At 34.1% G+C, this 27,740-nt stretch overlaps 4 protein-coding genes across 11 annotated transcripts; 2 read left to right on the forward strand and 2 right to left on the reverse strand.

Moving 5' to 3' along the window:
- Positions 1-1,361: 1,361 nt before the first annotated feature.
- Positions 1,362-15,912, reverse strand: LOC101743061 (coiled-coil domain-containing protein 112). 6 transcript variants are annotated; one of them, XM_062674015.1, is made up of 10 exons: positions 15,465-15,604; positions 15,060-15,209; positions 14,434-14,552; positions 14,166-14,291; positions 11,668-11,872; positions 5,050-5,177; positions 4,919-4,964; positions 4,327-4,372; positions 2,889-3,125; positions 2,633-2,772 (listed from the first exon to the last, which is right to left on the reverse strand). In XM_062674015.1, the coding sequence occupies exons 2-10, from the start codon at positions 15,085-15,087 to the stop codon at positions 2,718-2,720; spliced, it is 990 nt and encodes a 329-aa protein (XP_062529999.1). In that variant the 5' UTR covers positions 15,088-15,209; positions 15,465-15,604; the 3' UTR covers positions 2,633-2,717. The 6 variants fall into 6 exon arrangements, with proteins under 6 accessions (XP_012549455.1, XP_021206128.1, XP_062529999.1 ...); XM_012694001.4 differs by lacking the exons at positions 2,633-2,772; positions 15,060-15,209 and adding an exon at positions 1,362-2,370 and having other exon boundaries at positions 15,465-15,904; XM_021350453.3 differs by lacking the exons at positions 2,633-2,772; positions 15,465-15,604 and adding an exon at positions 1,362-2,370 and having other exon boundaries at positions 15,060-15,204.
- LOC134200677 (uncharacterized) lies at positions 5,248-11,048 on the forward strand. 2 transcript variants are annotated; one of them, XR_009975689.1, is made up of 2 exons: positions 5,248-9,508; positions 9,915-10,123. XR_009975689.1 is itself a non-coding variant. In XM_062674012.1 (2 exons), exon 2 carries the CDS (start codon positions 9,980-9,982, stop codon positions 10,880-10,882), a length of 903 nt encoding a protein of 300 aa, XP_062529996.1. In that variant the 5' UTR covers positions 9,282-9,508; positions 9,915-9,979; the 3' UTR covers positions 10,883-11,048. The 2 variants fall into 2 exon arrangements, 1 of the variants encoding a protein (XP_062529996.1); XM_062674012.1 differs by having other exon boundaries at positions 9,282-9,508; positions 9,915-11,048.
- Positions 15,169-22,242, forward strand: LOC101745798 (stomatin-like protein 2, mitochondrial). Of its 2 annotated transcripts, none has more exons than XM_062674016.1 (8): positions 15,169-15,281; positions 16,582-16,698; positions 17,256-17,463; positions 18,035-18,223; positions 18,448-18,603; positions 18,894-19,009; positions 19,375-19,503; positions 20,152-22,242. In XM_062674016.1, the coding sequence occupies exons 2-8, from the start codon at positions 16,678-16,680 to the stop codon at positions 20,404-20,406; spliced, it is 1,074 nt and encodes a 357-aa protein (XP_062530000.1). In that variant the 5' UTR covers positions 15,169-15,281; positions 16,582-16,677; the 3' UTR covers positions 20,407-22,242. The 2 variants fall into 2 exon arrangements, with proteins under 2 accessions (XP_062530000.1, XP_037873447.1); XM_038017519.2 differs by lacking the exon at positions 15,169-15,281 and adding an exon at positions 16,164-16,507.
- Positions 22,223-27,498, reverse strand: LOC101743343 (maspardin). Its single transcript, XM_038017520.2, has 5 exons — positions 27,219-27,498; positions 25,959-26,199; positions 25,066-25,295; positions 23,996-24,244; positions 22,223-23,907 (listed from the first exon to the last, which is right to left on the reverse strand). Exons 1-5 carry the CDS (start codon positions 27,315-27,317, stop codon positions 23,761-23,763), a joined length of 966 nt encoding a protein of 321 aa, XP_037873448.1. The 5' UTR covers positions 27,318-27,498; the 3' UTR covers positions 22,223-23,760.
- Between the last annotated feature and the right edge of the window lie 242 nt (positions 27,499-27,740).

The raw sequence follows: 27,740 nt of genomic DNA on the forward strand, positions 1-27,740 counted from the left end.
CACTGAAATACTGTTATATTGTTTTCCTGCGAGTTAAAGTGCTGAGTAAGAACGAGATAGATATATGTTTATGTGTGTGCCTTCAAAATGGGTGCTATTTATATAAGCAATTGTACGTATAGAACAATATGTCGTGTCCCTACTATATAGGTCTATGGTTTGAATTAGACTTGCGCAAAACATCACTTCCCAATGTAATGTGATATGACATCACTTTTACAGATAGGTGATATTACTCGAAAACATTACACATCACTCTTAACATTACTCGGTGCGTTCAAAGTGATGTGTATAAACACATCACTTAGGTAATGATTCGGGTGTATAGATACAATGTATTCGTCGTCACAGTATCTATTGAACGCACCGAGTAATGTTAAGAGTGATGTGTAATGTTTTCATCAATCATTACCTAAGTGATGTGTATAAACACATCACTTAAGTAATGATTCGGGTGTGTCATTACAGTAGTGTATTACAATACAAAGTATGAACTTTGTATTGTAATACACTGTTATATTACTTGACAGATTGACTTACTTAATAATATAATAATTTTATTTTTTACTTAATATAATTTATTGTGGGATGAACGGATTTCATATGGCGACTTAGACTGCAAATTGAGCTCGACAATAATGTTAATATACGAGAGCAGTAGATGCATTGTTTCGGCGCGATATCCTCAAAGTGCATCCAAGGAGGACTGTACTTTCATTTAGACGCCGTTATTTCTTTCACTTATTAAACACGCATTAAAACAAATAATAAAACTATCTTCAAACAAGTGCTTAAGTAATTCAAATCAAACACAAAAATTAATATGAAATATTACTAAACAATTACGAGCGACTAGCGATTTTACAAAAGTTGCGAATAAAAAATTAAGTAAGTACTTGCGGGGAGCTACCGGCTGGCCGCATGAAAAATATAAACACAAATACCTATATTAAAATTCAGACGTACCATAGGTATAAAAATGTACCTAGCGGCCAGGACATACGGTTCAAAATCACTAGGAATAATTCCGTGTCGCTTGCTCATTTATTTTGCGTCGATCGGTCTGTCTCGCTCGCTCGGTTCCGTTCGTGTATTAAGCAACATTACACGACAAAGAAAGAAACATGTTGGGTGATAGTGTGATGTTTGTTTCCTTCGCGTAATGTGTGATGTTGCATTACATCGTAGAGTAATATTACCCGAGTAATATCACTCGCATTACTTACACATGTCTAGTTTGAATCAAAACGAAAGCAGATCGGTTCATGTGCTTGCTGCAATGTCAGCTATGACAGCATTCATAGCAGCGTAGACGATGTTATGTAATAAGTGGACTGGACCAAGTTAATAATAAAACAGTATAATTGGATAATGTTTATATATTTGTTTTTTTTTGTAATAAACTCTATGTCCCTCGAAATATAATTAATTTAGTAAGTTTTTGCCTAGAAGACATTAAAAAAGAATCTTTTTTCGCAATGTATGGAAGACTGATTTTGAGAAATTCAACCATTACATTACACAGTTTATAAAAAAAAGAAATGATCATTATTTGTCTGGTGACTGTTTTTTTAGTAAGAGTAGAATATCTTCATTATCAATTATTTTAGAAAAACACTGACATATTTTCCGTTAACATGTATTTTTATTATCTGTCTTATTAGTGTTTCTGTGCGTGTGCATATTTTATACAACACCATAGATGGGTACGAAAGTCCACCAAAATCTTGCAAATTAATCAGATTGTGAAAATAAAAATTTTCATTAGCAGGTAGCAATGATAAGCATTCTGGACAATTGATTTTCGCTTGCAGTTTTCGGCTTACAAAGCCGGCTATGTAGCCTAAAATTTGCTCCACTGTTTCTGGCAATTGAAGACTAGCGTCCAGCATGTCTGATAGCGTGAATGGATTCCTTATTTTACTAAACGATTTTTTTCCAAAACACCGTTAACTCCCACACTTTTACTTAGTTATCAACACTGTAAGCATCGAGTACTTCAACAGCTATCCATATCTATCTATCGATACGCAGTATCAATATGCATGTGTTTACCTCAATAGGAAGTGAATTTTGCTTTCGGCGTTTTGAAAACCAGCAAGCGGTTGTAAACAGACGTAGTCTTGCATAATGACATATGCAACAGCCCTGTGGCGGAACTTACGTAATAGTGTATTTCAGTATTTGAGTCATATCGTCTAAAATACGTCAAGTAGTTTAAAGCTATGTACACCGACAAGCGACGATCAGGTAAAAAAACAAGGGAAACCCGTAAATTATTAGAAATTGTGTTATAATTTTCATTATATGTTGCTTATTTATAATTTACTATTTAGGCATTACAAATTGGTTCTCCAGGAAGGCACGCCCCTGGAAACAACATTAATATGTATTAGTATACATATTATTATGTAAGGATGTGGTCAACGAAGAAAAAAATATTTAATTTTGTTTTTGTCGACCGTGCTCGCGACCACTACGTCAAGAATTGTGAAAATTGCACAGCGTATTTTTATATATTTCAAATCGCTCTTTAAGGGCAGGTAGCGATATGCTAAAATAAAGTAGTCCTCCTACTACCGGCATCTAAAAGAGTTCTAGCGAGCAGCGGAACATGCGATGCATACCTCAGGAAGGATAAAATTTTCTTCCTAGACCCAGTGATCAGGCTTATCGAATCTTGGTACTGGAGAGCCTTGTGCCCAGGTATGTAGACATTACTTCAAGGCCTGACCGGTGTTTTTTGGGGGAGCAAGCTTTAATTGAAGCGACCTATTGAGGAGGTGAAATTACGGCACTGTAACAAGAGTGTGGTCGGCTTTCTTGTCCGGAAATAGTGATGTGCTTAGATTAGATTATTATTATAATAGTTATATGTATATTATTACCTTTTACTTATCGTTTCTAAGGCTGTTTCATTATTGAAACAATTCTGTTTTTCTTCAGTTGTCTTACATCTATTGATCCATTGTGCAGTGGGTCTCCGATAATCATTCAGTTTACGTTCCTTATTGAACAAATTAGCCATTAAGTCAGTAACGCTTGTATCTTTTTCATCTTTATGCAACCCATTCGGATTTTCCGGTTCTCGCATAATTGAATCCATAGATTCTTTAACGAGATCCCTGAAAGGACAATCGTCATAAAATGTGGAAACTATTTTGTACAAAAAAAACAGTTAAGTAGTAGTTAGTATAAAATTGGAATATCGATGTCGATTATACCTTAGTCGTCCGCGATAGTTGTAAAGTAATCGAAACGTCGGTAATCTATCTTCTATCTTTCGAGACACAATTTTTCATAGTTTAAGATTAAGCCATAAACGTAGTTTTCATTATAACGTGGAAAATGAAGATCATGTCACATTTAATTAATTACTCTGTTGAATCAGATGATATTTTTCGACAGGTTTCGTCACTTTTGGAGATCACTGGCACAGAAGCGGAACCGTAATTTTCATATCAAGTTTGTTTACAGAATTCGGTCGGTCGATATTTCCCGGCTCCGTTCTCTATTACTTTTGTCTTTAATTTTTTTTTTCTAAAATATCAACGCTTTTTCTAACAACTTTAAAGGATAGAAGTAAGAATCACCATCTTGTATCTAATAGGAGCAATAGGGAACAAGATAAAAAAGTGTCTGCCTGTAAACAGCAAGTTATTGTTTGGAAGACTCACTGAAATAGCGCTAGTGTAGGAAATGGTAATGATATGAATATACCAAATTTAAACAGAGTGAAGAAGTTAAAATCTCAAATATTTATTAAAGTTATACTTCTTTAGGCGCGTTATGATAAATTGATGAGAGTGAAATTTTACGATGCGCGCGCACCATGACACAAAATTAACAGAATGAAGTTGCCCACTAAATCGCTCATTACAGTACGACCGACGTAGCTTGGCGAGTATGAATATAGCCGAATATAAAAAAAGTGTTATTAGCAGTCATTTTTTAGTAATATAAATGACAAAATTATTATTTAATATAATTCATACTAAATATTATTAAATTATTAACGTTAAATATTTATTATTCATTATTTAGTATTAAAATAAAAAGAAATAAATTTAATAAAAATAAAGTATAACTTCTTACGCGCGTATATAACACGCACCCTTTTTTTTATTATTATTTACTTAAGATTTGTTTTTTCCCTTCTTCATTTAGTATTCTACTCTAATAGTTTATGGCGCTGTTTTTTAAATCTTTCAAATTGCTTCTATGGCGCTACCTTAATCGGCTCCTTTTCAGAGGTACTTTTTAAAACACTGAGATGGTGCTCCTTACTTTTTACCCTCCATATTCGCGTACGTAATAGGTACGTACCATCTGTTGCCTTCGTCGATTATTGTGTCTGAATTTTCACGCGCACCTAAGAAATAAAACTAATTGATATAGGTAATTCTCAATAGTAGTTGGTTTTTTTTTCAAAGATAAGTGTCGCTTATACGTTCGTAATTTATTTAGTAACAAAGACCGATATTTTACGCATCATCATTATCATTGAAGTTTTAGTTTGCCTAACAGTAATTTTCAAAGATTTAATGAAGTGGATGTTATAAAAATAGCCAATATAATATGAATTATAAAAAGGTAATTTAAAATGAAACATAAAACTCCACATAACAATTGTTTAGCATGTTCTTACCACGATTTACACATTTCATGTGCTCTGGATAGTTCGGCGCTTGAAAATCGGGGTAAGAATCCTTAAAATAATAGTTTGTATAATATAGATAGCCAAGAAGGTTTAAAGATTTTTGTAGACAACCGCTATCATTAACATACTAACAAAAAAGCAAGTCTAGTTTAGACTTGTGTACATTTGTGTGCTTATCTGTCAATTGCATTTTAACTAATCCGTTTGGTAATACAGTTTAAATAGTTCGTAAATGATTAAATTAATCTTCAGGCTTACTTGTGCATCGTTGTAAATCGATTTGGGCACGTTTATCAAACTCCATCTGAAAATACGCCAATAAGTAAATATACTATTATATAGGTAGGTATCAAATCATATTATCAGCAGACTACTTTCACAAGATGTACCTTTGATGATTGCTTCACCAAATTCCTCTTTGTTTTCCATTTATTAATAGCTTTTTGTTGATTTTCTTTCAAGTAAACAAACTTGGCGTACCATTTAAAGTGAGATATTATGTCATCCATTTTGAAAACTGTCAAATCGTAATAAAGTTAGTGGTACAATATACCGTTAACCTAATAACGACATGTCACTTATATTTATAGATAAACACTATTTGAGAAAAAAAGCGCGGGAAACTTCGTTTATGGTAGACGTATTTTTCACGGTGGTGAAAATTTAATTTAATTTTATAGTTAAAACGCGGAGGATAAGCTGGTAGTGTAAGTTTTAGTAATATATGTAATCTTTGTATCATATTTGTGTATAGTGTCATCGTATAGTTGGTAAGTTTTTATAATTTTTGTAAATATTGTATGAACGAGCCCCCCGATCTCGATCGGGGGGATGATGGCTATGTTGGCCTGAATCTCCCCGTGGGATCATATGTAACTGTTGTTTCACAAGATGAATTTGATAAAATGGATACGGATTGTTCGTTATCATCTCAGACAGGTGAAGGAAGTCGTAAACGAACACGTTATCTACGCCTTTGTCGGCAGTGTACGAAAAGGAGAAATAAGAAAGGTGGTTCTAGCGGTGATTACTGTCAGTGCGAAAGTTTATGCAATATGGAAGATGAGTCAATTTTAATAAAAAAGATTACTTCTAAAAGTTCTAAACCTATATCTCAATCGACGTCATCTTCACACTCGCAAAATAATAATAATTCACATAAAACGTCCTCTCAACCATCAACATCTTATACGGAAAATTCAAATATCTCTCAAGACTCTAACGCGGGAAATTCAAATATCTCTCAAGACTCTAACGCGGGAAATTCAAATAACACGAAAACTACAGTAACCAATACAGACTCCCGTTGGATCGGCCGGACTGAATATGTTCTTACTGATGTTTCCCCTTATTTGATACACGTTCAACGTATACAAAGTTCACCTGATGACGGGACCGTTCTCCATCCTATAACTTTTGGCAATTTTTTAAAGCAGAACAAATTTGAAAATATTATTCCCGGTAGTGTAAAACGTATAGGAAGAAATAGGTGCGTAGTTGGCTTTTCCGATTACAAAGACGCCAATAACTTTCTTAACTGCAATTTTTTGGAAACGAAAAAGTTAAAAGCCTTCATTCCGACTTTCAACGTAACAAGGATGGGGCTAGTTCGTGGGGTCCCTGTAGATTGGAGTGTAGAGGAAGTTCAACGAAATGTATCCGTTCCTTTAGGCTGCGGCAAAATACTTAAAATAAGACGTTTGAATCGCAAGGTGAAAATTAATGACTCGGTTTCTTGGAAACCCTCTGAATCCGTTGTAATAACGTTTGATGGGCAAGTTTTACCAAAACGGATTTTTATGTGCTATAATGCTCTTCCAGTAGAGATATATATTTTTCCTACAATACAATGCTATAAATGCTGTCGTTATGGTCATACCAAAGTACAATGTCGTTCTAAGACTCCAATATGTTATAACTGTGGAGGTCAACATGCAGGTGTCTCATGTGACAGGTCAGATGAAGATCCTCTATTCTGCGTAATGTGTAAAGTTGAAGGGTCTCATTCAGCGATAGACAAGTCATGTCCAGAGTTTGTGAGACAGACAGAAATCAAACTTAAAATGGCTCAGAGCTGCATGTCTTACGCAGAAGCTAGTAAATGTTTTCCTTCTGTTAAGCCTTCATACGCAGATGCACTAAGTTCAACGATTCCAGAAGTACCGAAACCTGCATATGTTCCCACAACGATGTCTGCATCTCATAACAATTTTACTAATTCATCATATAAAAAGACAGTATTTTTAAAACCTCGGTCTCCTCCTAAGCATCAATATGGTTATGATCGCGTTGCTCATAAATATTTATTAAAAGATTTCCAGGTTTCAGAGCCTAAAAATGGCTGTGCTCTGGTAGATAAAAGTAAAGAGGAAGAAAACTCTGATGTCTTAGAAATGATACTAGCTTTATTAAGTACTTTAATAAACTCAAACTTACTAAAACCGTCCCACGTTGCCTCTATTAATGAAAAAATAAAATCAATTAATGTTAATAAAAATAATGGATTGCAAAATAATTCAATGGAATTGTAGGAGTATTGTTCCAAAGAAACATGATTTAATATATTTGTTAAATAAACATTCTCCTGTTGTTGTCGCATTATCCGAGACGTGGTTAAAGCCAGGATACCTATTTAAGGTCCCTGGATATACCTGCTTACGTGATGATAGATACGATGGCTATGGTGGTGTAGCATTACTCGTCAGGAACTCAATTGATTTTTCTAGAATATCATTTTCTTCATTAATTTCTAATGATGCCATTAATATTGTCGGCATCAAAATTGATAGTATTTCTATAGTTTCCATTTATCTCGCTCGTTCCTCTTTTATTATTCTCAATAGCATTAATAATTTACTCTCTTCACTTAGTGATCCATTCCTACTATTAGGTGACTTTAACTGTCATCACCAAATGTTTGGTTGTGGCACCACTGACACTAATGGTGTACATTTAGTAGAAATATTAGATTTACAAAACTTGTGTTTACTTAATACTGGCTCACCAACCAGACGCACAAAGCCTAATGAGAAGCCTAGTGCAGTTGACTTATCAATTTGTACCCCAGATCTTGCTTCTTCTCATTCTTGGTACACCTCATCATCTACTTTTGGCAGTGATCATTTCCCGATTATCATATCCTCTCCTATTAGACGCCCTCCTTATCAAAAACGAAAACCTCGTGTGAAATATAAATTAAATAATGCTGATTGGTCTGCATTTAAGAACCTTGTCGAATCTAAAATAAAAGATTTGCCTGAATTAGTTAGCGGTGGTGAGACCAATTCTTCTAGAGCTCTGGCTACATGTTTAATAGAATCTGCCGATCAGATTTTTTCTGTTAAACGAAATCCATCCAATAAGATTCCATATCCTCCATGGTGGGATAGAGAATGTATGGATGCTGTAAGTAAAAGAAAGGTAGCTGAGAGAGTCTATGCTGAGGACATGTCCAATGAAAACTTAGATATTCTCAATGAAGTTATTTGTATTACACGTAAATTCCTCAGAGATAAAAAGCAGGAAGGCTGGAAAACATTTTGTACATCTTTATCTCCTTCTACGTGCCCTACAGAAGTTTGGCGCAGTATTAAACGATTTCGGTCTGCTTTCAAAGAATCTTTATCATCATCTTCACTTCCCCCTTCTTTAACAAATGCCTTTTTAGACAGATTAGCTCCTCCATCAGTTGCTGAATCGATCTACTTTCCTTTAGAATCATCTTTGACAGATGACTCTTCCTCTTTAAACTCTCCTTTTTCACTACATGAATTAAAAGGTGTGCTTTCACATGTTAAAGATTCATCTCCAGGTCAGGATGGTATTATGTACTCATTTTTATCTCATCTTGGTAATAGTGCTTTAATGTATTTTTTAAATTTAATAAATTCAGTCATGGTCACAGGTAATATTCCTGAAACATGGAAGTCTCAAGAAGTTATAGCGATTAAAAAACCTAACAAACCTACCAATGATGTTGCCTCATATAGGCCTATTGCGCTGTCCTCTGTTTTAACTAAGGTTGCTGAACATCTTGTGAAGAATCGTTTGGAATGGTTTATTGAAAACAATAATTTCATAGCCAATAGTCAATACGGTTTCCGGAAGTCAAAATCTACAATAGACAATTTAGCTATATTAACCACAGATATTCGCTTAGCTTTTTCGCGCGATGAAGATATTGTAGCTGCCTTTTTGGACATCGCTGCCGCTTATGATAATGTGAACATTTCTATTTTACAACGCAAATTATTAGAGCTACAGGTTCCTACATTATTAATTCATTTTATCATCAATTTACTATCCTGCAGATACATATCATTATTCGTTCAGAAAGACGGTAATACTACTGAGTTAAAGCGTACAGTTTTTAAAGGCCTTCCCCAAGGTTCAGTACTTAGCCCACTTTTATATAACATTTATACATATGATTTAGAATCATCTTTATATTCCCACATAAATGTGCTACAATATGCAGATGATTTGCTTTTTTATTCCGTAAATAAATCTATAGATATCGCTTGCAATTTCATGTCTAATTCACTTAATAGTTTAAATGTGTGGTTAGTTAAAAATGACTTAAATTTATCCGTATCCAAAAGTTCAATAGTTGTATTTTCTAAAAAACGTACAACTCCTGTCATAAATGTGACCTTCAATGGTCAATCTCTGCCATATCAAACAAAAATTAAATTTTTAGGAGTTATATTAGATTCAAAATTGTCTGGACTTGCCCATTATGAACATATTGATATGAAATGTGCACAGCTACTTAATATCATGAAATGCCTCTCAGGTGTATGGTGGGGTGCTCATCCGTTTTCTATGAAACTTGTGTATAACGCTCTTGTAAGATCTGTTCTAGATTATGGCACATTTCTATTAGATGGTGGAAGTGTCTTGGGGAGTAAAAAACTTGATGTCATTCAGTCAAAAGCTTTGAGAATTGTGACAGGAGTGATGAAATCTTGCCCAACCAATGCATTACAAGTAGAATGCTGCGATCCTCCTTTAAAATTAAGAAGGCAATTTCTAAGCGATCGATACTTGTTCAAATCTATGCAGTTTTCTGACCATACTCTTCATGGAAAACTGCATGAATTGAACAATATTATTCAGACATCCCGTTATTGGCGTCACAAATCATTACCATGTCTAATAAAAAGCTTTCGTAAATTTTTAACAATACACAGCCACATTCATCGATCTCCATCATTATCCATATTTATGACACAATTCAATTCTTTAATTCTAGCTCCGGATATAAGATATGATATAGGTGTCGGTAAACAAGATATTCGGGAGACAAATATTCGTTTCATGAGTAGCGTTGAGGAACAAAATTGGAGTGGATGGGATTATATTTTTACAGATGCCTCTAAAATCTCTATTGATGATTGTGTTGGAGTCGGTCTAGTTCATTGGCAACATAAAATAATACAAAAGATTAAACTTCCTCCTGAATCCTCTGTTTTTACTGGAGAGTGTTTTGCTCTTTTAAAAGCTGTAGAACTGGTTATTTTATTAAAATCTAAAAGAACAATCATATTTTCAGACTCAAAAAGTGCACTACGAACTATTGAAAAATTTCCATTCCAAATGAAACCTTGTTATCCTATTATTTGCGAAATACGTGATAAGCTTTTGATATGTTCTCAAAGAAATCACACCATTATCTTTGCATGGATTCCAAGTCACTGTGGGATTAAAGGGAACGAGAAAGCCGATCAGCTTGCCAAAGAAGCTATAAAGGATGGAGACTTAGTCCCATACATTAATTATTGTCATGATTTGACTGCTCTTCCCAAAACCTATCTTTGGGAGTCATGGAATGATGTTTGGTTGAGAAGCAGCAAGTTCAAAGGCAAACTTTATGCTGAAATTCAACCCTCGATCTCCAGTAAACCATGGTTCTTTAAAGCTAAAAGTTCTAAAATTGTCACTTCTATCATTTCCAGAATGCGTTTAGGACATGTATGTACACCTCATCATTTAGCAAGGCTTCGTATTGTTGATAGCAATATTTGTGAGTGTGGAGAAGATATTGGTGATCTCGACCATATTTTCTTTTCTTGTTCCCAATATGACCGCACCTCCTTTATGAATTCCTTACAATTACTACAGGTTCCGTTTCCGACTAAAATCTCCTGCCTTTTGCTTTATCCTTTATTGTATTATAATGTATTATCCTCTTTCATAATCAATAATAATATTAAGATTTAATATATTTAATTTATTTTTATTAATTTATTTCCATATCTTGTTTTTAACTAGCTTATCCTTTTGTTTCCTTTTGACGACTTTGTCGCGTGTAGTTTCCCTACCTTTCACTTGAAACTGGCATAAAGTTAAAACTATTGCCATAAAGGAAAAAAAAAAAAAAAAAAAACCTAATAACAATTGTAAGTAGCAGATGTATTTAGTTCAAGGTATAGTGAGATTGTTATTATACATTACTTTTATTCTATTTCGGTTTTATTAGTTTGAAACTATTTTTAGGGATTGATTTGTCGTCTATACCTTAACCATCCGTGATTTAGGCTCGCGAAAACCGAAGATAACACTACTTATCAAGAACCTGACTTTATTTTTACTAGACAAGCTCACGGTTCACCTGGATTTAAGGGATTACTGGAGCCCATCACAATGTGAACACCGTCACCCATCCAAAGGCATGAGTTCTAAGTCTCTATTGTATAGTATAACGAATGTCTCACCTATCAAAACAGAATGCTTCGTTGCGGTTTGCGTGAGCACTTTGTCTAAAAGACGAGTACTACTGCAGGTATTAGTGGAAGTTAACTCAGATAAAGCAACGATAGGACCTAGGAGGAACATCTCCCTGAATGCGGAATTTTATTACACAAAGAGTTACACATTACTTGTATCTACGCAGGTAATATTTAGTAATTTTTCAAATAAAACTATAGAATACACATATTTGAGTTTAATTATATATACTCTCTTCAAAGCTGACCGATATTTCGTATTTATTTATATACGCTTACCTTGCAATTTTTCTTGTAGTTCAAAAAGAAAATCATTGAAATATTCCGAAGATTCTAGACTTGATACGAACATATCAAAATCATCAACGGAATTTAACCTAAAATATTTCATCCATGTTTTGACAAAAATATTGTGATAATATTCATTCCAGCCACCATGACGATTTTTACTGTTTGCAATAAATTCTTGGAACTCTTGAACGGCCTAGAAGTTAAAGGTTATAAATTTGTTTTCAATTAATGAATATTACGAAGAAGAAACAAATCATTCAGGAAAATTATGACCTATACCATAAAATTTATTAATTTTGTATAACTGATAACTGGTGCGTACATAATCAAGAATTCATTAACCCACTGAGTTTCTCGCTAGATGTTCTCATTTGATTGAGTTTTTTTTTTTTTTTTTTTTTTTTTCCTACCTAAGCTGATAGCCCTAGCGGCTATGTCAGCGTAACCCTAACTTTAGTAGGTGAGCTCACGGGGCTCAAACCTGACGATGTTGCTAACACGAACCCTAGCAAGAGTCGTGCTTCGCAGAATCTACCACCGGATCGGAAACGCGACCCACTGAGAAGATCCGGCGAGAAACTCAGTGGGCTGTGTCTGAGAGTTAATTTACTCGTCGAGCCCTTCGTCGCAAGCGACGGGTTCGACGAGAACGGTGACCGGTGCTTGAAGTACCTAAAAGCACCGTTAGTGGATCGGGAGGATCCGAGATGACGTGTTTTGGGCGACGTCGACTGCTTTCCATTCTGTCCGCAGGATCGGGAATGTAGTTACCGGCGGCCACGATGAGAGGGTTCTCGTGTCGTGCCGCTTTATCGAAGTGGCGCATGGACGCCGACTGCAGATACTTACTGATGGACTCTAAGTCCAGGTCGTCATGGAGGTCGACATTCCTGACGAACCACGGGGCTCCGACGGCTATCCTGCAAAAACGGGATTGAATGATTTGAAAGGATTTTAAGTGTATGCGGGCCGCGTGAGCGAACACTACACTTGCATAGGTCATGACGGGGCGTATGCAAGTTTTGTAGAGTGTCACCTTATTTCTAAGGGACATTTTACTTCGCCTACATATCATCGGGTAGAGACGTCCTAGAATGAAGGCGGCACGGTCGCGTACCGTCTTGATGTGGGGGCGGAATGTCATCCTACTGTCGAGGGTGACGCCTAAATATTTGACCTTCGGGGCCCACGGTATGGGCTGGTCGAACATCGTGATTGATCGATTGAGATTGACGCAGCGAAGCACTGCTCTTGGAAGCTCTTGCTATGGTCAGTGTTAGCAATTCTCCCAGATTGAATACGCGAGCTCACCTACCGGTCCATGAGTAGTTGGGATAGCCCATTAGACTAACAACGGTAGATAATGCCCGGGCACACTACATGTCTCGGATTTCCAAGATCCGCTCTCAGTGGTTTTAAGCTCTTCAAGTACCGGTTAGCGTCCTCATCGAACTCGTCGATTACAACAAAGAGTTCGACGGGCGAATTAGCCCTTAGACACCACCTACTGAGTTCCTCACCGAATCTTCTCAGTGGTTCGCGATTGCGATTCGATGGCCGATTCTTCGACTCACTGCTAGGATCAATTTTAGGAAACTCTCTCAGGTTGAGAACGACCTACCAGCGAAAACGTAGTGGGAGTAGCCCCTTAGGCTACCAGCGAATGTGAAAGGAAAGAAAAAAGGAGCAAGAAGGGCACAAGTTTCCACAGCAGACATTTCTTAATATATGTTTACGGTACCCATGCTCACATGTATTTATTTATTTTATAATATTTTATTATAATTACATTACACAACAACACGTACATACTTTATTTTATATCAACACATTCATTTATCACACATACAAAACATTATTTACACTAAACAAAATTAATTCACAAGCAAAGTCAGGTGATAACTGCAGTATAGCGGCGGCGATAATATTTCGCTAATACAATTTATTACATCGGAGCATAAACGAACGGTCGTTGCATTTTTAGCGATCCAGTATCACCTCCAACAGTCGAAATCTGACTTGCGAACGCGCATCCCGTATTATATACCTATCTGTGCTGCATATCATTTATATTTCTTGTTACTTTCTCCTTCTTTCTATATTTTGTGTTCGTCTTAAATAAAAACCTTCTTTGTGTCCTTTTGTGTTTGCAAAGACATTAAACTACAACCTAAGACGACTAAACCCATAACACATTAACACAGTATCTTAGCTGGGACCGTTTATTTTAGAACGTTTATTTATTTACATTATCGGAGAATTTTAATTTACGAAAACCCTTCATAACAGTAATTAAACTGTTTCCTCTGTTACGTTACGTATCCATTTGTTATAATAACAATAAGTGGCAATTTTTTTTCCAAATTCATGACGGGTCTCATAAGATGTTTTGAATGAAAAAAACTGATCTACTCACAACATTTTTGTAAAGACGCACACAGTGTTTGTTAGCAGTTAAATAATTAATTACATTCAATTCCACCTACCGGACATTTGAACGGCGAATTCATGAACAATTTAACAGGACTGGGAACCATGTCTTTATAAGTCGCGGAATGTAGATGCGATTTTGGGATTCTGATCTTGTTCGTTATATTTGAATTTTGTTTCATCTAAAAATAAAAATAAAAAACTGATTTTGAATACACGCAATGTTTTTTTTATATTTACAAGTTTTTTATGTTAAATATTTTTATATTTTTTAAATTTAATTTACTCACTAAAGAAATTTAGAAATTATGTATACATACATACCTCTGCTAGTATTTGGTTTTCATCATTTTTTATTTCAACCATTTCCGAACGTAAATTTAATGTGAATGATTTCAATCTTTTCTCGAATTCCACAATAGTTGTTTTTATTTCATGAATGTCTAGAAAATAATAAAACTGATTAAAAAATCTACATTAGGTATGTTTCCAGCCCGTGTCGTCCAGCCTTTCATCAGATTTCTGTCGCAAGATAGATAAGATAGCTGGTTATTACAAGTGCTTGATTTTTATTTTATTGAGTACCTACACTTTTTTTTTTATTAGGATAAATTCTGATTAATTGAAAAACTTAAAATACAGTAGTATTGAAAATAGTACAAAGATATTGAAATTAAAGGGGGCTAATGGGCCGAAAATCAACTTTTTAAATAAATCTGTACCTATTAAAATGTAAACAATGGCGTAAAAAAATCAAACACACGAAATGATACATTTGCGTCTCTAACAGAGACAAAATTTCTATAGCAATGAGATCATGTCCCTACCTACAAGATGGCAAAAAGTTATCGAACAAAATTGTACCTACATACTTTAGTTATATGTAAATAAATTATATTAAAAAATGTTGTGAATTTTCTTAAAAAATGCGAAGAAACTTTTTCCCCAACCTATTATTTCTAGACGCGGAGCAGTCATACGTTCCGATGTGACAAGTGTGACAACAGTGGTAGATTAAAATAATAATTGAAACATCCACTCCACATTAAGTCAGCTGGAATAGAACTGTAACTCGTATCCAGGGATTTGATCCATAGCTCCTACAAACAGATACCAATTTTGCCTATGAATATTTACCTAACACGTGTTTTAGAACAACTTTAAATTTGAAGGTACGCATCGTCTAATAAAAATCTAATACCATATCCCATATTTGCAATTTGCGTAATTACTGGCGTTAGAGGAGAGAGTACGGCTAGCCTGCACAAAGTCACTACCATCCTGACTATATGTCATCCTATCATACGAACATTAAAACATCGTCATTGGATATTAATTTCACTTTGTAAACTGACCAATGGACCTTAAAATTTCCGAAGAATTAGTGCACATTCTTATTTCCACAAACATATCTTTTAATTCTCGGATAGATTTCTCCAGATTATTTTTGTTCGACTGGGAATCGTAGTTCACTCTGACTGTAGCCACATCGTCGGCATCTCTAAATGAATAGCTGTGCTTTCTTATTGCTTGCATCAGATGATTCTCTTCGATTTTAAGTCTTTTAATTTTAGCAAGGATGGATTCTTCGTCTATGTCTTCAATGTCTTTTGTATCAGAATCCTTACTTTTTACACTGTTAGAAATTGTACATTGAATATTAGACATAGTATTTTTTATTTTCGATAAAAATATAACACGATTGTATCTAAGAAACCATGTTATTTAGTATTGATTCAACAGTCGTAAGTGGCACGAACCGAAGTTTAATTAAACATGGACAGATAGTACATGACATATAATGCCTTTTTAGGTATTTCCCTAATTTAGGTATTTACTATAGAAACAAGGAGATCAAACAAAGGATTTATTTTGAATCTCTTAATATTATGAACATAATTATTTCTATTATGGGCAGCGATTCCAAAAGCGAATCCAGACAAGCATCTATGATAATGTGTTTTAATTAAATAAAATATATTAAATTGTACGTAGTAATGTATGTACATACTTAGTGTTTTTAAAATTATTTCCCATCATCCAACTATCCATAGCCAACTGACAGACGTCAGGATCGCATTGTCTCGGCGCATAGATAATATAGACTTCATGTCTCGGCGGCCAGATGATAATATAGTAATTCTATTTTGTCAGGAAATTCTGAATTAGTTGTGGTTGTATAAATGCTCCTATTTTTGTCTGGGGAGACAAACAAACAAAAAATATAAATTTAGTCTGTAAATAGTGTGAATATAAACAACATACGAAATTTATGAAAGAACAATAAATACGTTGAAAATATTATTTTAAACTTCATTAAAAGACACTTCATAGAAAAAATATTTTCACAATGTTTACACAACATAGATTTTTAATAACTAAAGCCGCTTCATTTCGGGTAAGTAAAATTTTCGTAAATAAGAGACGTTTTTATAAATTTGAAAAAAATAACCTCTTGAAATTCTGTTGCAGAATCTTTTATTACCTGAATTACAAAACAATGCTCGTGTCTTGTATAACATCTCGCCAGTACGAAGTCGTTCTACAACTCCACTGAATACAATAATTATGTTTGTTCCCCAACAAGAGGTACAATGAAATTTTGATTGTTACTTATGAAAAAAAAACCACTTGTAGCAAATGTGTGTTGTGTTATAGTCCTAGGGTACCCCGCTGGTACATAGGGCCCTCACAAGTTGTCTCCACTTTACCCTGTCTTACGCTTGCTCCTTGACATCACGTAGCAAATAATAGCTTCAAATTCTTGCTATCCAACAAACGGTTCTGTGTAGAACAATTCTCTCCAGTTTATCCAATTAATATATTTTGTATGGTATGGTACAAATTTTACACTTTCGAATCTTTTAATCTAAAAATTTAGAAATTTTCTAAGCCTGTAATGAAGAATTTGAATTCTTAATTGTCATACAGCTTTGTGTATTTGCTAAAAATATTACTGATTAATGTTTAGTATAACTAAAGTATGATAACAAATTAATAAAAGCTTAAGAGTAATGATATAAAACAGTATTTTAAATTGGATACTTTAGCATTATCATAATCAAACTATTGAATGACATTATTCTTCTAATTGATGATGAAATTATTGTTAAAATTTAAAATGTATAAAAAAATTATAATTTCAGGCATGGATTGTAGAAAGAATGGGAAAATTTCATAGAATTTTGGACCCAGGATTGAATATTTTATGGCCGATAGTAGATAAAATAAAATATGTTCAAAGTTTGAAGGAAATAGCCATTGATGTTCCTAAACAGAGTGCAATTACATCTGACAATGTTACATTGAGCATTGATGGAGTACTTTATCTTAGAATTATTGATCCTTATTTAGGTGAGTAATATACCCTTTAGAAGTTTTTTAATATATTTTTGCTAAACAGACTAGTAGATTATTAATTAGTATTGAATAACACTAACCTAAGATCCATAAGGTTTGAATAAGTGTTTTTCATTCGCCCTGTCCCTTTAAAATAAGATGAATAAATAATGTAATATTGTAATGATGATATCTGTTTGCAAAATCATAGACTAAATATCAATAAACTGTTAAGGTAGCCTGAAAAGGTCATAAATACAATATTGTAAATAAAATACTAAAAATTTTTAATTTTCCAGGCATAAATAGCTGAATTTAAAATGTATAGAAAGCAAAAACGGAGACAAAAATATTAAAATAATTCTCATTTTTCCCTTCCAAATATTCTTATGCTTTATTTATATCATATTTAATTCAATTTACATTAGAATAATTTTATGATTCCATTTGTGGTTGAAATGTGTTGAAACCCATTTGACATTTTGACAAATCAAAATAAATAAAATTTGCATGCCATCAATTTTAGTATGTTATTTGATAAGTTGTAGAAATTGTCCTAACCTATTGGCATCGGCATCAATTACAGCTTCATATGGTGTAGAAGATCCTGAATTTGCAATTACACAGTTGGCGCAAACTACAATGCGATCAGAAATTGGGCAGATTTCTTTGGATAAAGTGTTCAGGGAGAGAGAATCTTTAAATGTATCTATAGTGCACGCCATTAACAAGGCCAGTGAAGCTTGGGGTATTACTTGTTTAAGATACGAAATACGTGAGTGTTTTTCTATTTTAAGAAAGAATTGTAATATACACTTCATAATGTTTTTACTTTGTATCATTATGCTCATCCATGCTCATCTATTATTTAACTAGAATTGTTTTTAAGCAATCAACTGTCCTATCAACATGTACATCTTAATATCTTCATAACCTTTCTGATAGAGTGTAATTCATTATAATAAATTCCCACTGATTTGAGTAAATATTTTTTTGTAGGTGATGTTAAACTACCAACGCGTGTACATGAAGCAATGCAAATGCAAGTAGAGGCGGAGAGACGGAAACGAGCCGCCATACTAGAGTCTGAGGGGGTTCGTGCAGCTGACATTAATGTTGCAGAAGGAAAACGCCAGTCTAGGATACTCGCTTCTGGTAAGTTTTATTTCTTTACGTCATATTATCAAAGGACAAATCCTATTTAGATTAGGTGCTTTTACTCTTCCTATACGTCTCCACTAAATATTTATTTTGAAATCTGTTTTGAATTGTATTTAAGTATTCAATTACCCAGCACACAAAGTATTTTACACCACTTGTCAAATAAGTGGGGCTATTTAATCTGTTTTCAAACATTCAATTAGCACTATAAATTAATTGTTCAGTAATGCTTTTATAGATGAGACTTCAAGATCGTTTAATGTTTAATATTAATTCACGAACAGAGGCAGAGAAGCAGGAGCAGATAAATAAAGCTGCGGGTGAAGCGCAAGCGATGCTCGCGGTGGCCGAGGCTCGCTCACGTGGGCTCAAACTGATTGCACACGCACTCGCCGACAGGGTTTGTATTAGTCAAATTAATTCTGAAATATATATTTGTTTATTACTTTATTCATTTAGGAAACCATACGGTGTATAAAAAAAAATTATAGTCTCTGTAATTAACTTATACAAGACCCACGAAATCCATACCTGGTGAAAGTACTCGAGAACTATGACAGAAGGATACGAAACACATTTTAAGGGGAAAAGGGTGTGGTCAAGAAATTGAAGGCATAAAAATACGATATCTGTCTCAACCTCTCGAGAAAAGTTATCTATAAAAAAACGGTCAAAATATTTATTGTATATTAAATGAGAATCTGGGAGTAAACGCCAATCGTAGGAGCAGACTCACAAAATTTTTCATTGGAATGTTTATTTCAGGACAGCAGACATGCGGCATCATTAACTCTGGCAGAACAATATGTATCAGCTTTTAATAAATTAGCTAGAACTAACAACACTCTTATATTACCAGCAAACGCTGGGGATGTCTCAAATTTAGTTGCACAGGTATGATTATATTTCTTAGTCTCCTGTTAGACAGAGTTACCCAAGGCCAAAACATCAATAAACTATTATCTTAATGCATATAATGTTCATGTAGCATCCATCAGCATAAAATGCGTTCTATGAACGGCGGTTCTTTTTAAATATACGAGGGCGAAAATAAACGGAAGGCAGTCCGCACATTTTCTCGATTTAAATTAATCGATTTGACTGTGTTACCGTGGGCTCTTCAGTTATACAACATTGTTGACTTTGTTTTAAAGAACGTCTATAGAACACAAACGAGAAATACACTCTGTTCGTTGTGTATTTAATTCCATCCATATTCATTGAAATGTCTTATTTCTGTCGTTCTCTATTAGCTTTAGTTTTATTGCAAAATCGTCGCACGAACTCACGATCCGTCGTGTTAAGCTACACGTGGTAACCGTAGGATGGATAAAGCCAAGGCTAGGCTTCATTTAAAATTAATAATATGAATAACATTATTCAAATATCAACCACAACAATAATTATTTTTAGCCTGTTTTTAAGGTCCTTTGTTATTATAGAAACTTCACTTTCTTTGGAATTCTACTACTCCACTTCTAAGTCCATACTAAGTTAAATATTTCAAAATTCATTTTATTAACATCTCTAGTGTTTTTTTAGGCAATGTCAATATACTCAACTGTCACAGCGCACAATGCTCAATCGACACAGCCTGAAACACAAGATTTATATGAAGAGCCTCTAGTCAAAATAAACGCTCTAACCGAAAAAGGAAGCACGATGGCTGGACATCCCGTACCTAAGGAAGCAGATTTAGCAGAATATTATTCGGATGATGAGGAACGTGAAAAAGCATTGCAAAAACAAAAAGAGAAGAAAGATCAGCATTTAAGTAAGATGGAAAGAGATACATAAATTTAAAATATATATTAGTGAGATACATAATACGTCCTTTTGTTGAATAGCATACAGTATACCTACATACAGTTGAATACATGAGTCGACTATTATCAAAGCCGGCAATGTGACTTTTGGATAATTATTGGTAATTCAGAAAAACGAATTATTGACTTTGTATTCCATTGGCAGTCACAAAACTCTTCTCAACGACATCTTAGATAAATAACAGGTTAAGTATTAACCTTTATTTAATGCAGGTATGAACCGTATTCTTTGAAAGGGACGATTATATTCAAATCAATCTGTATTGACATATCAATAAAATTTTTTTGTCCAAATGCACAGATTGCCACCTTTGATAATAGACGACTCACATATTGCATGCGTGAAAGTGTTAAATTTCTCAATAATCCACAACTTGGGCTACATTCTACATCGAAAAAAAAAAAAAAAAGATTGTAAGTTACCTACACTAGTTATCGAAATTCATTTAACAGTTACGGTAGTATTGTACAGATTTGATAATTTTGTCTTTAGATAGAATGTATTGAAATGCTTTTGGATGGAGAAGTTCAGTGAATTTTTAAATTAAAATGAAATTAAGTAAAAAATTAAGTAAATAAAGGTAAATATGAAAAATAAATTTGAAACACAACTGAATAATTGATAGAATGCGTTTTAATCAAACACACATTAGTGTTTCCTTTAAACACATATTGCTTGACACTTAGTGACACAGAAGCACTTGAGTCGTTACGTATTGATAACTCTAATTTTAAGAGGTATTATACAATTACTAAAAGCATCTTTAAGGTGTTTACAAATTCAAAAAATAATAGTAAATTTGGATTCCGATAAGTTTTGGATGTTACGATGATATATGCAATACAAAAAGTGTAATAAAGTAATGTGAAGTGTACTCGAATATTACAACAGAATTTAATTTAGTGAAAGTGAAAAAATTAGTGACTATATTGAGTACTAACATATTTTTTTAGTTTTGATTGGAATAAACTAGATCAATTAAATATTATATTTTTAACCTAAAGCTGATAGATACCTATGAAACCGAATTGATATGTGTATGAAATATGTACATTAATGGGTAGGTTTAATATTTTAGTAGTACATAAATGAAGACTTAAAATCTAAATAAAATATATAATATAATAATTTTTGCTGGTTGTAAGACGTCTTGCGAGTCCGCACGGCTAGGTACCACCCGCCCTGCCTATTTTTGCCGTGAAGCAGTAATGTGTTTCGGTTTGAAGGGTGGGGCAACCGTTATAACTATACTAAGACCTTAGAATTCATATTTCAAGGCGAGTGGCGGCATTTACGTTGTGGATGGGCTCTGGTAACCAGTTAAAACCAGGTGGGCTGTGAGGTCTTCCACTGACATATGCAATAAAAAAAACCCTACATTCTCAGTGGCGCATTAGTTAGTAATATCTAATTAAGAGATCATGAAAATTTTGTTTAACAATTTATGTTGAAATTGTTCATTTTTCATTTTAATAATAAAAAGCAATCATGGCTTAATTGGTATATAAGAAAACAATGCAACACACTGGACTTCTCTAGTTCGATTTTTAGGCTTCAATGCTACTATAGTAAGAAGTTCACATTTCAATATAATAAAATTACAAAATAAAAAATTGATTAATATAATTTTATCTATGTAATCATTTATAATCTAGATATAAATATATGAACACTCATTTTTAAATATGTTGTTTTCTATATTATGAATGAAGACATTAACATGGATATAAATAATGTTTGCTACCAGATTTTAAAGTTCCGTCAAAATAGAGACAAAATAAAAATATTGTTTAAAAGTTTCCAAAATTTATTATTTCCTTCCTAAATGCTATCCCACGATCAGACTAGTTTTAGCTTCAAATATTAAAACAAATAACAATAGGAATGATTGCACTTCATAGAAAACATTAATGATTAATTCAGTCTAATTTAGCCCATACAATTAATAATTTGTAATATCACATTACATATCATATCATGCATATCTTTAAATATGTACCCCAGTTATAAAAATAGTTTTCTTAATTATATAATCATAATAACCTTAAAATCTAAATTTTTATGTCAATCTTTGAATCAAATCATAATGATATATATAATATAAGCAGGTACTCAACTGAAACATCTAAATTATTTTTAAGCATGATTTGTAATCAAGCTATAATAACCGGCAAACTTCTTGAGCATTTGTTGACGTAGTGGGGGTAAGTTTGCGCATGGTACACTCACGTGCAAAAACATTACTTACTCTGCGTCATAATGGTATTAAATTATTAAAATCAATTGTAATTTTTTTTTCGTTATCATAATCTTGACCATCATCATCATCACTGTTTTCATCACCCGAGTCGCTATCATCGTGATGAGTCGACATAGGGCTCATCGGCGTAGTTTACAACTCGGTCGATTCGGTCTTCTTTTTTGTCTATAATTAATTATTTTTTGAAGATATTCGATTCGTAGTAATCGAATGTTACTTTTTTCATTTACCAGCTTCCGATTATTTTCTGTTCTTTTTTTCCATCTGAAGCCTAGCTCTTTCATAATTCGTCGTAAGCTTCATTCCGAGCCATTAAAATTTATATTTTCTTTAAATTTTTCGAAGTCTTTCTACGGTACGGAGTTTCGCTGCTTGTTATGTAGTTATTATGATTACATCTTTTTATTACAGATTGAACGAAACTATCCATTCCGGTAACTTTCTTCTTCCCTGATCTTTTCTTACCCGGAGTCCGAAACACGGCGAGCAAGCCAGAGCCTTTAGCTTCGTTAATAATGCACCTAACAGTACTCACTGATGTTTTTGTTGCTTCCGAAGTCTGTTTTAATTTTTTCATATCATTCTTCCCCTGTTTTATAATGAAGCAATATACGTCGTACACCAAATTTCTACCCTTTCTTTTAAGTACTACACCAGTTTGTCACGGCATAGTGTATGTTTTATAAAAAATCAACAAACACTCAACAAATAGCAATGGCAACAAAGTCCACAAGCAATTATAACAAATAACTTAACGATTAATAACGATAGACTTTCCACTGTACGCAAGCGTACTTTTGGGAGCAAGCGGAATGAGGGCGCGGTGCGGGACGCAAGGTTCGACTGATCTACCAATAACGCGCTCGATACGATTTCCCCTGCCGTCGCGCCTCACCCTCACCACCAAAGTGATCTAAAATTCGGTTCTGCGCAGTCAAGGTCATTTGCTCAAGAAGTTTGCCGATTACTATACTGTCGAGAACTTACTTTTAGATCAATGACCGACATGAACCGTTGCTAAACAATTTACGAAACAAAGAGTCGATGCGAATTTGCATAAATTTTCATGAAATTTGCACATATTTTTCACTTTGGTTAAAATAGTTGATGGGGCTCTCTTCCGAGTCTGTGGGAGATTGGGATGGCGGCATTTTGTGCAAACTGAGATACGACGACGAAAGCTCTGTACCATCAAACTGTCTTAAATGTATCTGCAAAAAATGTGCTTTTTAGAACATCATTAAGTCCGAAGAAATTATTAAAAAAATCATATACATATTTATTTTAATTTATACATACCAACAGATGCAAATTAACTTCGTCGCTTCTACTAAGATAAGGAAAGTTGCCACCGCTCTTGAGATGCGCTAGCTTCGCATGAGGGTAAGATTTATACAAATCTTCACGTACGTGTGAACTAAGTGCACTTTCGTCCCAAACATCCATAATCGTAACTGGAATGTCGCTTAATAAATGTGGTTGCACATAATTCGGAGTGCAGTTCAATGTCAATCTAGATGCTAATTCTGATTGCGTCAGAGTTTCTAGCTGCCGAAACATAAATTGTGTTTATCTACTATCACTAATGTAAAAAAAAGTATTGTAAAAACTATTGCAATATTAGCTAATGACTACATGAGCAGACAACTCCACAACCCATCCCTGTGCTAGTTGCTTAAGCTCGTAAACATCTCTAAGTGAACACTGTCACCCATTTTGAGGAATGATGTTGAAGTCTCAATTGAATAGCGATTCCAAATATCTTTTTTTTTTATTGCTTGTGGACGAGCTCACAGCCCACCTGGTGTTAAGTGGTTACTGGAGCCCATAGACATTTACAATGTAAATGCGCCACCCACCTTGAGATATAAGTTCTAAGGTCTCAGTATAGTTATAACGGCTGCCCCACCCTTCAAACCGAAACGCATTACTGCTTCACGGCAGAAATAGGCAGGGTGGTGGTACCTACCCTGCGCGGACTCACAAGAGGTCTTACCACCAGTATATTCATTCTTGTCTTGTTTGTGCATCATAATTCAGGAAAATATACCTTGGGGCTGAATCTCTAAAAATAACTTGATTGTGAATGATTATAGACATCAGCAGTGCAAGGGGCATTGCTAAATTGTCACTATCTACTGTTAAGGACTCTTTTCAAAAGGTGTGTCCATTGACAGAACGACATTGATGTACAAGAGTGAAGGAGAGCACTGATTTTTGTGGAACACCAGCATTATTATTGTATTTTTAGAGCAGGAGCCATCAACAATGTTTTTAATACTTCATCCAAGCCAAAAAGCTAGCTTAAAACTGTTACCTAAACTTTCTATGCACTTAATTAACTTATAAAACTAAAATTTTCAGCTTACCTTTTCAACCATAAAATCAATTGACTCGGCCATACGTGTATCGACTTTGTCAGTAGTAAAATTTCCCATTAACATTCTTTTCAAAACTAGTGATGGAAGTAACCAAAATAATGCTGCTGAGTCATTGTATTCAAAAACAGACGTATCCGCAAATGTGTTACACAGAACAAGTGATGCGACACGAGGAAAATTTCTGGTCAGTTCTGCAAATTTTTGGGCTATGAATCCTCCTAAAATTAGAACAGGAATAAATATTAAAACATGATGAAATCTAGTGTGATCTCTGACTGATTATCTTTGTCGTCTGACTATCTTTTTTTTAGATATTTTGATGTAGATAAATTTATACTAATCTATTATATACATATAACAAGTATATAATAATATTATGTACTGTTAAAATGGAGACTTTAGAAATCTTCCCGGTGACCGTCCTCGTCGAACCCGTCGCTTGCGACGAAGGGTTCGACGAGCGAATTAACCCATAGACGCAGCCCACTGAGTTTCTCGCTGGATCTTCTCAGTGGGTCGCGTTTCCGATCTAGTGGTAGATTCTGCGAAGCACTGCTCTTGCTAGGGTCGTGTTAGCAACACTATGGTTTGAGCCGCGTGAGCTCACCTACACATGTTAGGGTGAAGCTGAAATAGCCTCTTAAGGCTATTAGCATAGAACAAAAAAAGAAAAAAAAGAAAAAAGAAATCTTGTCTTAAGACGGATGATGGCATTTATGTTGTAGATGTCTATGGGGTCCGGTAACTATTTAGCACCAGGTGGACCGTGAGCTCATCAACCCATATAAGCAATAAAAAGTGGATTATTTAGAGAATTGCATTTCTAGCTATATATATCTTTTAATAATAGCTAAATATTATTGTTTCATGAAATAACTTACCTAAAGATGCTCCGAATATGTGCACTTTACCAAGCTCTAATATATCAATGAGTCTTTTGAAACCATCACACCATTCTTTTAAATTCCAATAAGGAGGAGCCTCTGCAGATATGACTCGAACGCCTCGTGATGCTAGGCCCATAACTTGCTTGTAATAAATATCAGCTGTTCCAGAAACTGGAGGTAAACATATTAAAGGACATGCAACTGACCTTGGTCCACTATCAAATATTTTCCATGCCTGCAAAACAATAGATTTTTACTTAGAGCCCTTTTCATCTATGGCTTTATAAAATTACTTTTTCAGTCACATGTTGTATGTGTGTACATCATTATTAAGTTTAATAGTAAAATTCAACTACAAACAATGTTTACAATTCATTATCATATATCCTTATCATATATGAGACAAATATCTTAGCAATTCATAGCATTGCTTAGCATTCATAGTGTAGGTGCAGAGTTCATCATGTTGCTGATAGAGGGACTTTGAGAATGCCACTGGACTTGCAACCCTTGTGTATGTTTACAGGACTATTATCATATTCAATCACTTAGGACTAAGGTGAACTTCTCTGAGCACTTTGATACAGTATTAGATGCTGCGATTGTTTATATGATGATAATTTCATTTTATACTTAAGAATAGCATGGAGAAAGGTTTCTACTAAACTAATGCTATTTAAGAGTTATGTCAGAAGCTAGATTACTGCTGTTGATTGAATGAATGCAAGAAAGTTGCTTCACCAAAAATAGTATGACATATCATTTTAGTCCACATAATTGTGCTATATAGAGATGGTTAAATAATATTAAAAGCAAACATTGAGTGACTGATGAAATATATATAATTTGTGTTTTCTTTGAGTCATGAATAATTCTGTTGACTCTCAAGGCATCATCTGTGAAAGTGGCAACCTATTTATCTGTAAGAGCAACTGGGTGACGACTCAGTTACTCTTTTTAACCCGTTTTTAGACTACTCAAGAATCTTTAAGGAAGCACCTACACTTCTGACTGGGTTCTTCATACAGTTAGTAAAGCCTTGAAATCTTTGCTGATTTATTTTCTATATTGTTGGACCTTAACCCTGGCACCTACTTGCTGCTGTTATTTTGTGGTTCTCTTTTGTTTTTCAAAATTTTGATTTACTTTTATTTAGCGCACGTCTGTTATTGTAATAATTTATATATGTTATACGGTAAATTACGTTAGTAATCTTTAAACAATGTAGAGAAAATTGTAAATAAATTAGATTACCTTGGAATTATCCGAGTCTACTACGATTTTTCTTAAAGGAATGCTGCTTCGGAAACTTAGATACTCATGCGACTGAGATAATTCGCTAGCACAACTCATCTTTTTGCCTTAAAAACCATATAAACTAATGTTTATGTACTTTGCTATTCTCAATAACTTTTCAAAGTACCGTACATATATATATTATTAAATAGGTAGAAACGTAAAGAACTCCGGATGTTGCTTTGTAGCTAGGCAGGCACACTTCTCAAATATTATGTGTATAATCTATGGGTACACCTGTACAAACTCTGTACAAGGACTTTTTGGCGGGAACGCGAGAAGTGAAGTTGTGTGATTTGTTTTATTTTGTCTATTTAGTGTTTCTTCAGGTTTAAATGTGTAATAATGGTGGTTTATTAACTGTTTAATATCTGTGAAAGTGCACAAATGTGGGAAAATGAAACAAAGCTGCTGGACGTAACTTCTCGGGTTCCTCCAAAAAGTCCACTGAAAAAATCTCAGTAAATGACCACCATTTTA

This window comes from Bombyx mori, chromosome 19, assembly GCF_030269925.1.
Source record: "Bombyx mori chromosome 19, ASM3026992v2".
Taxonomy (NCBI): Eukaryota; Metazoa; Arthropoda; class Insecta; order Lepidoptera; family Bombycidae; genus Bombyx; species Bombyx mori.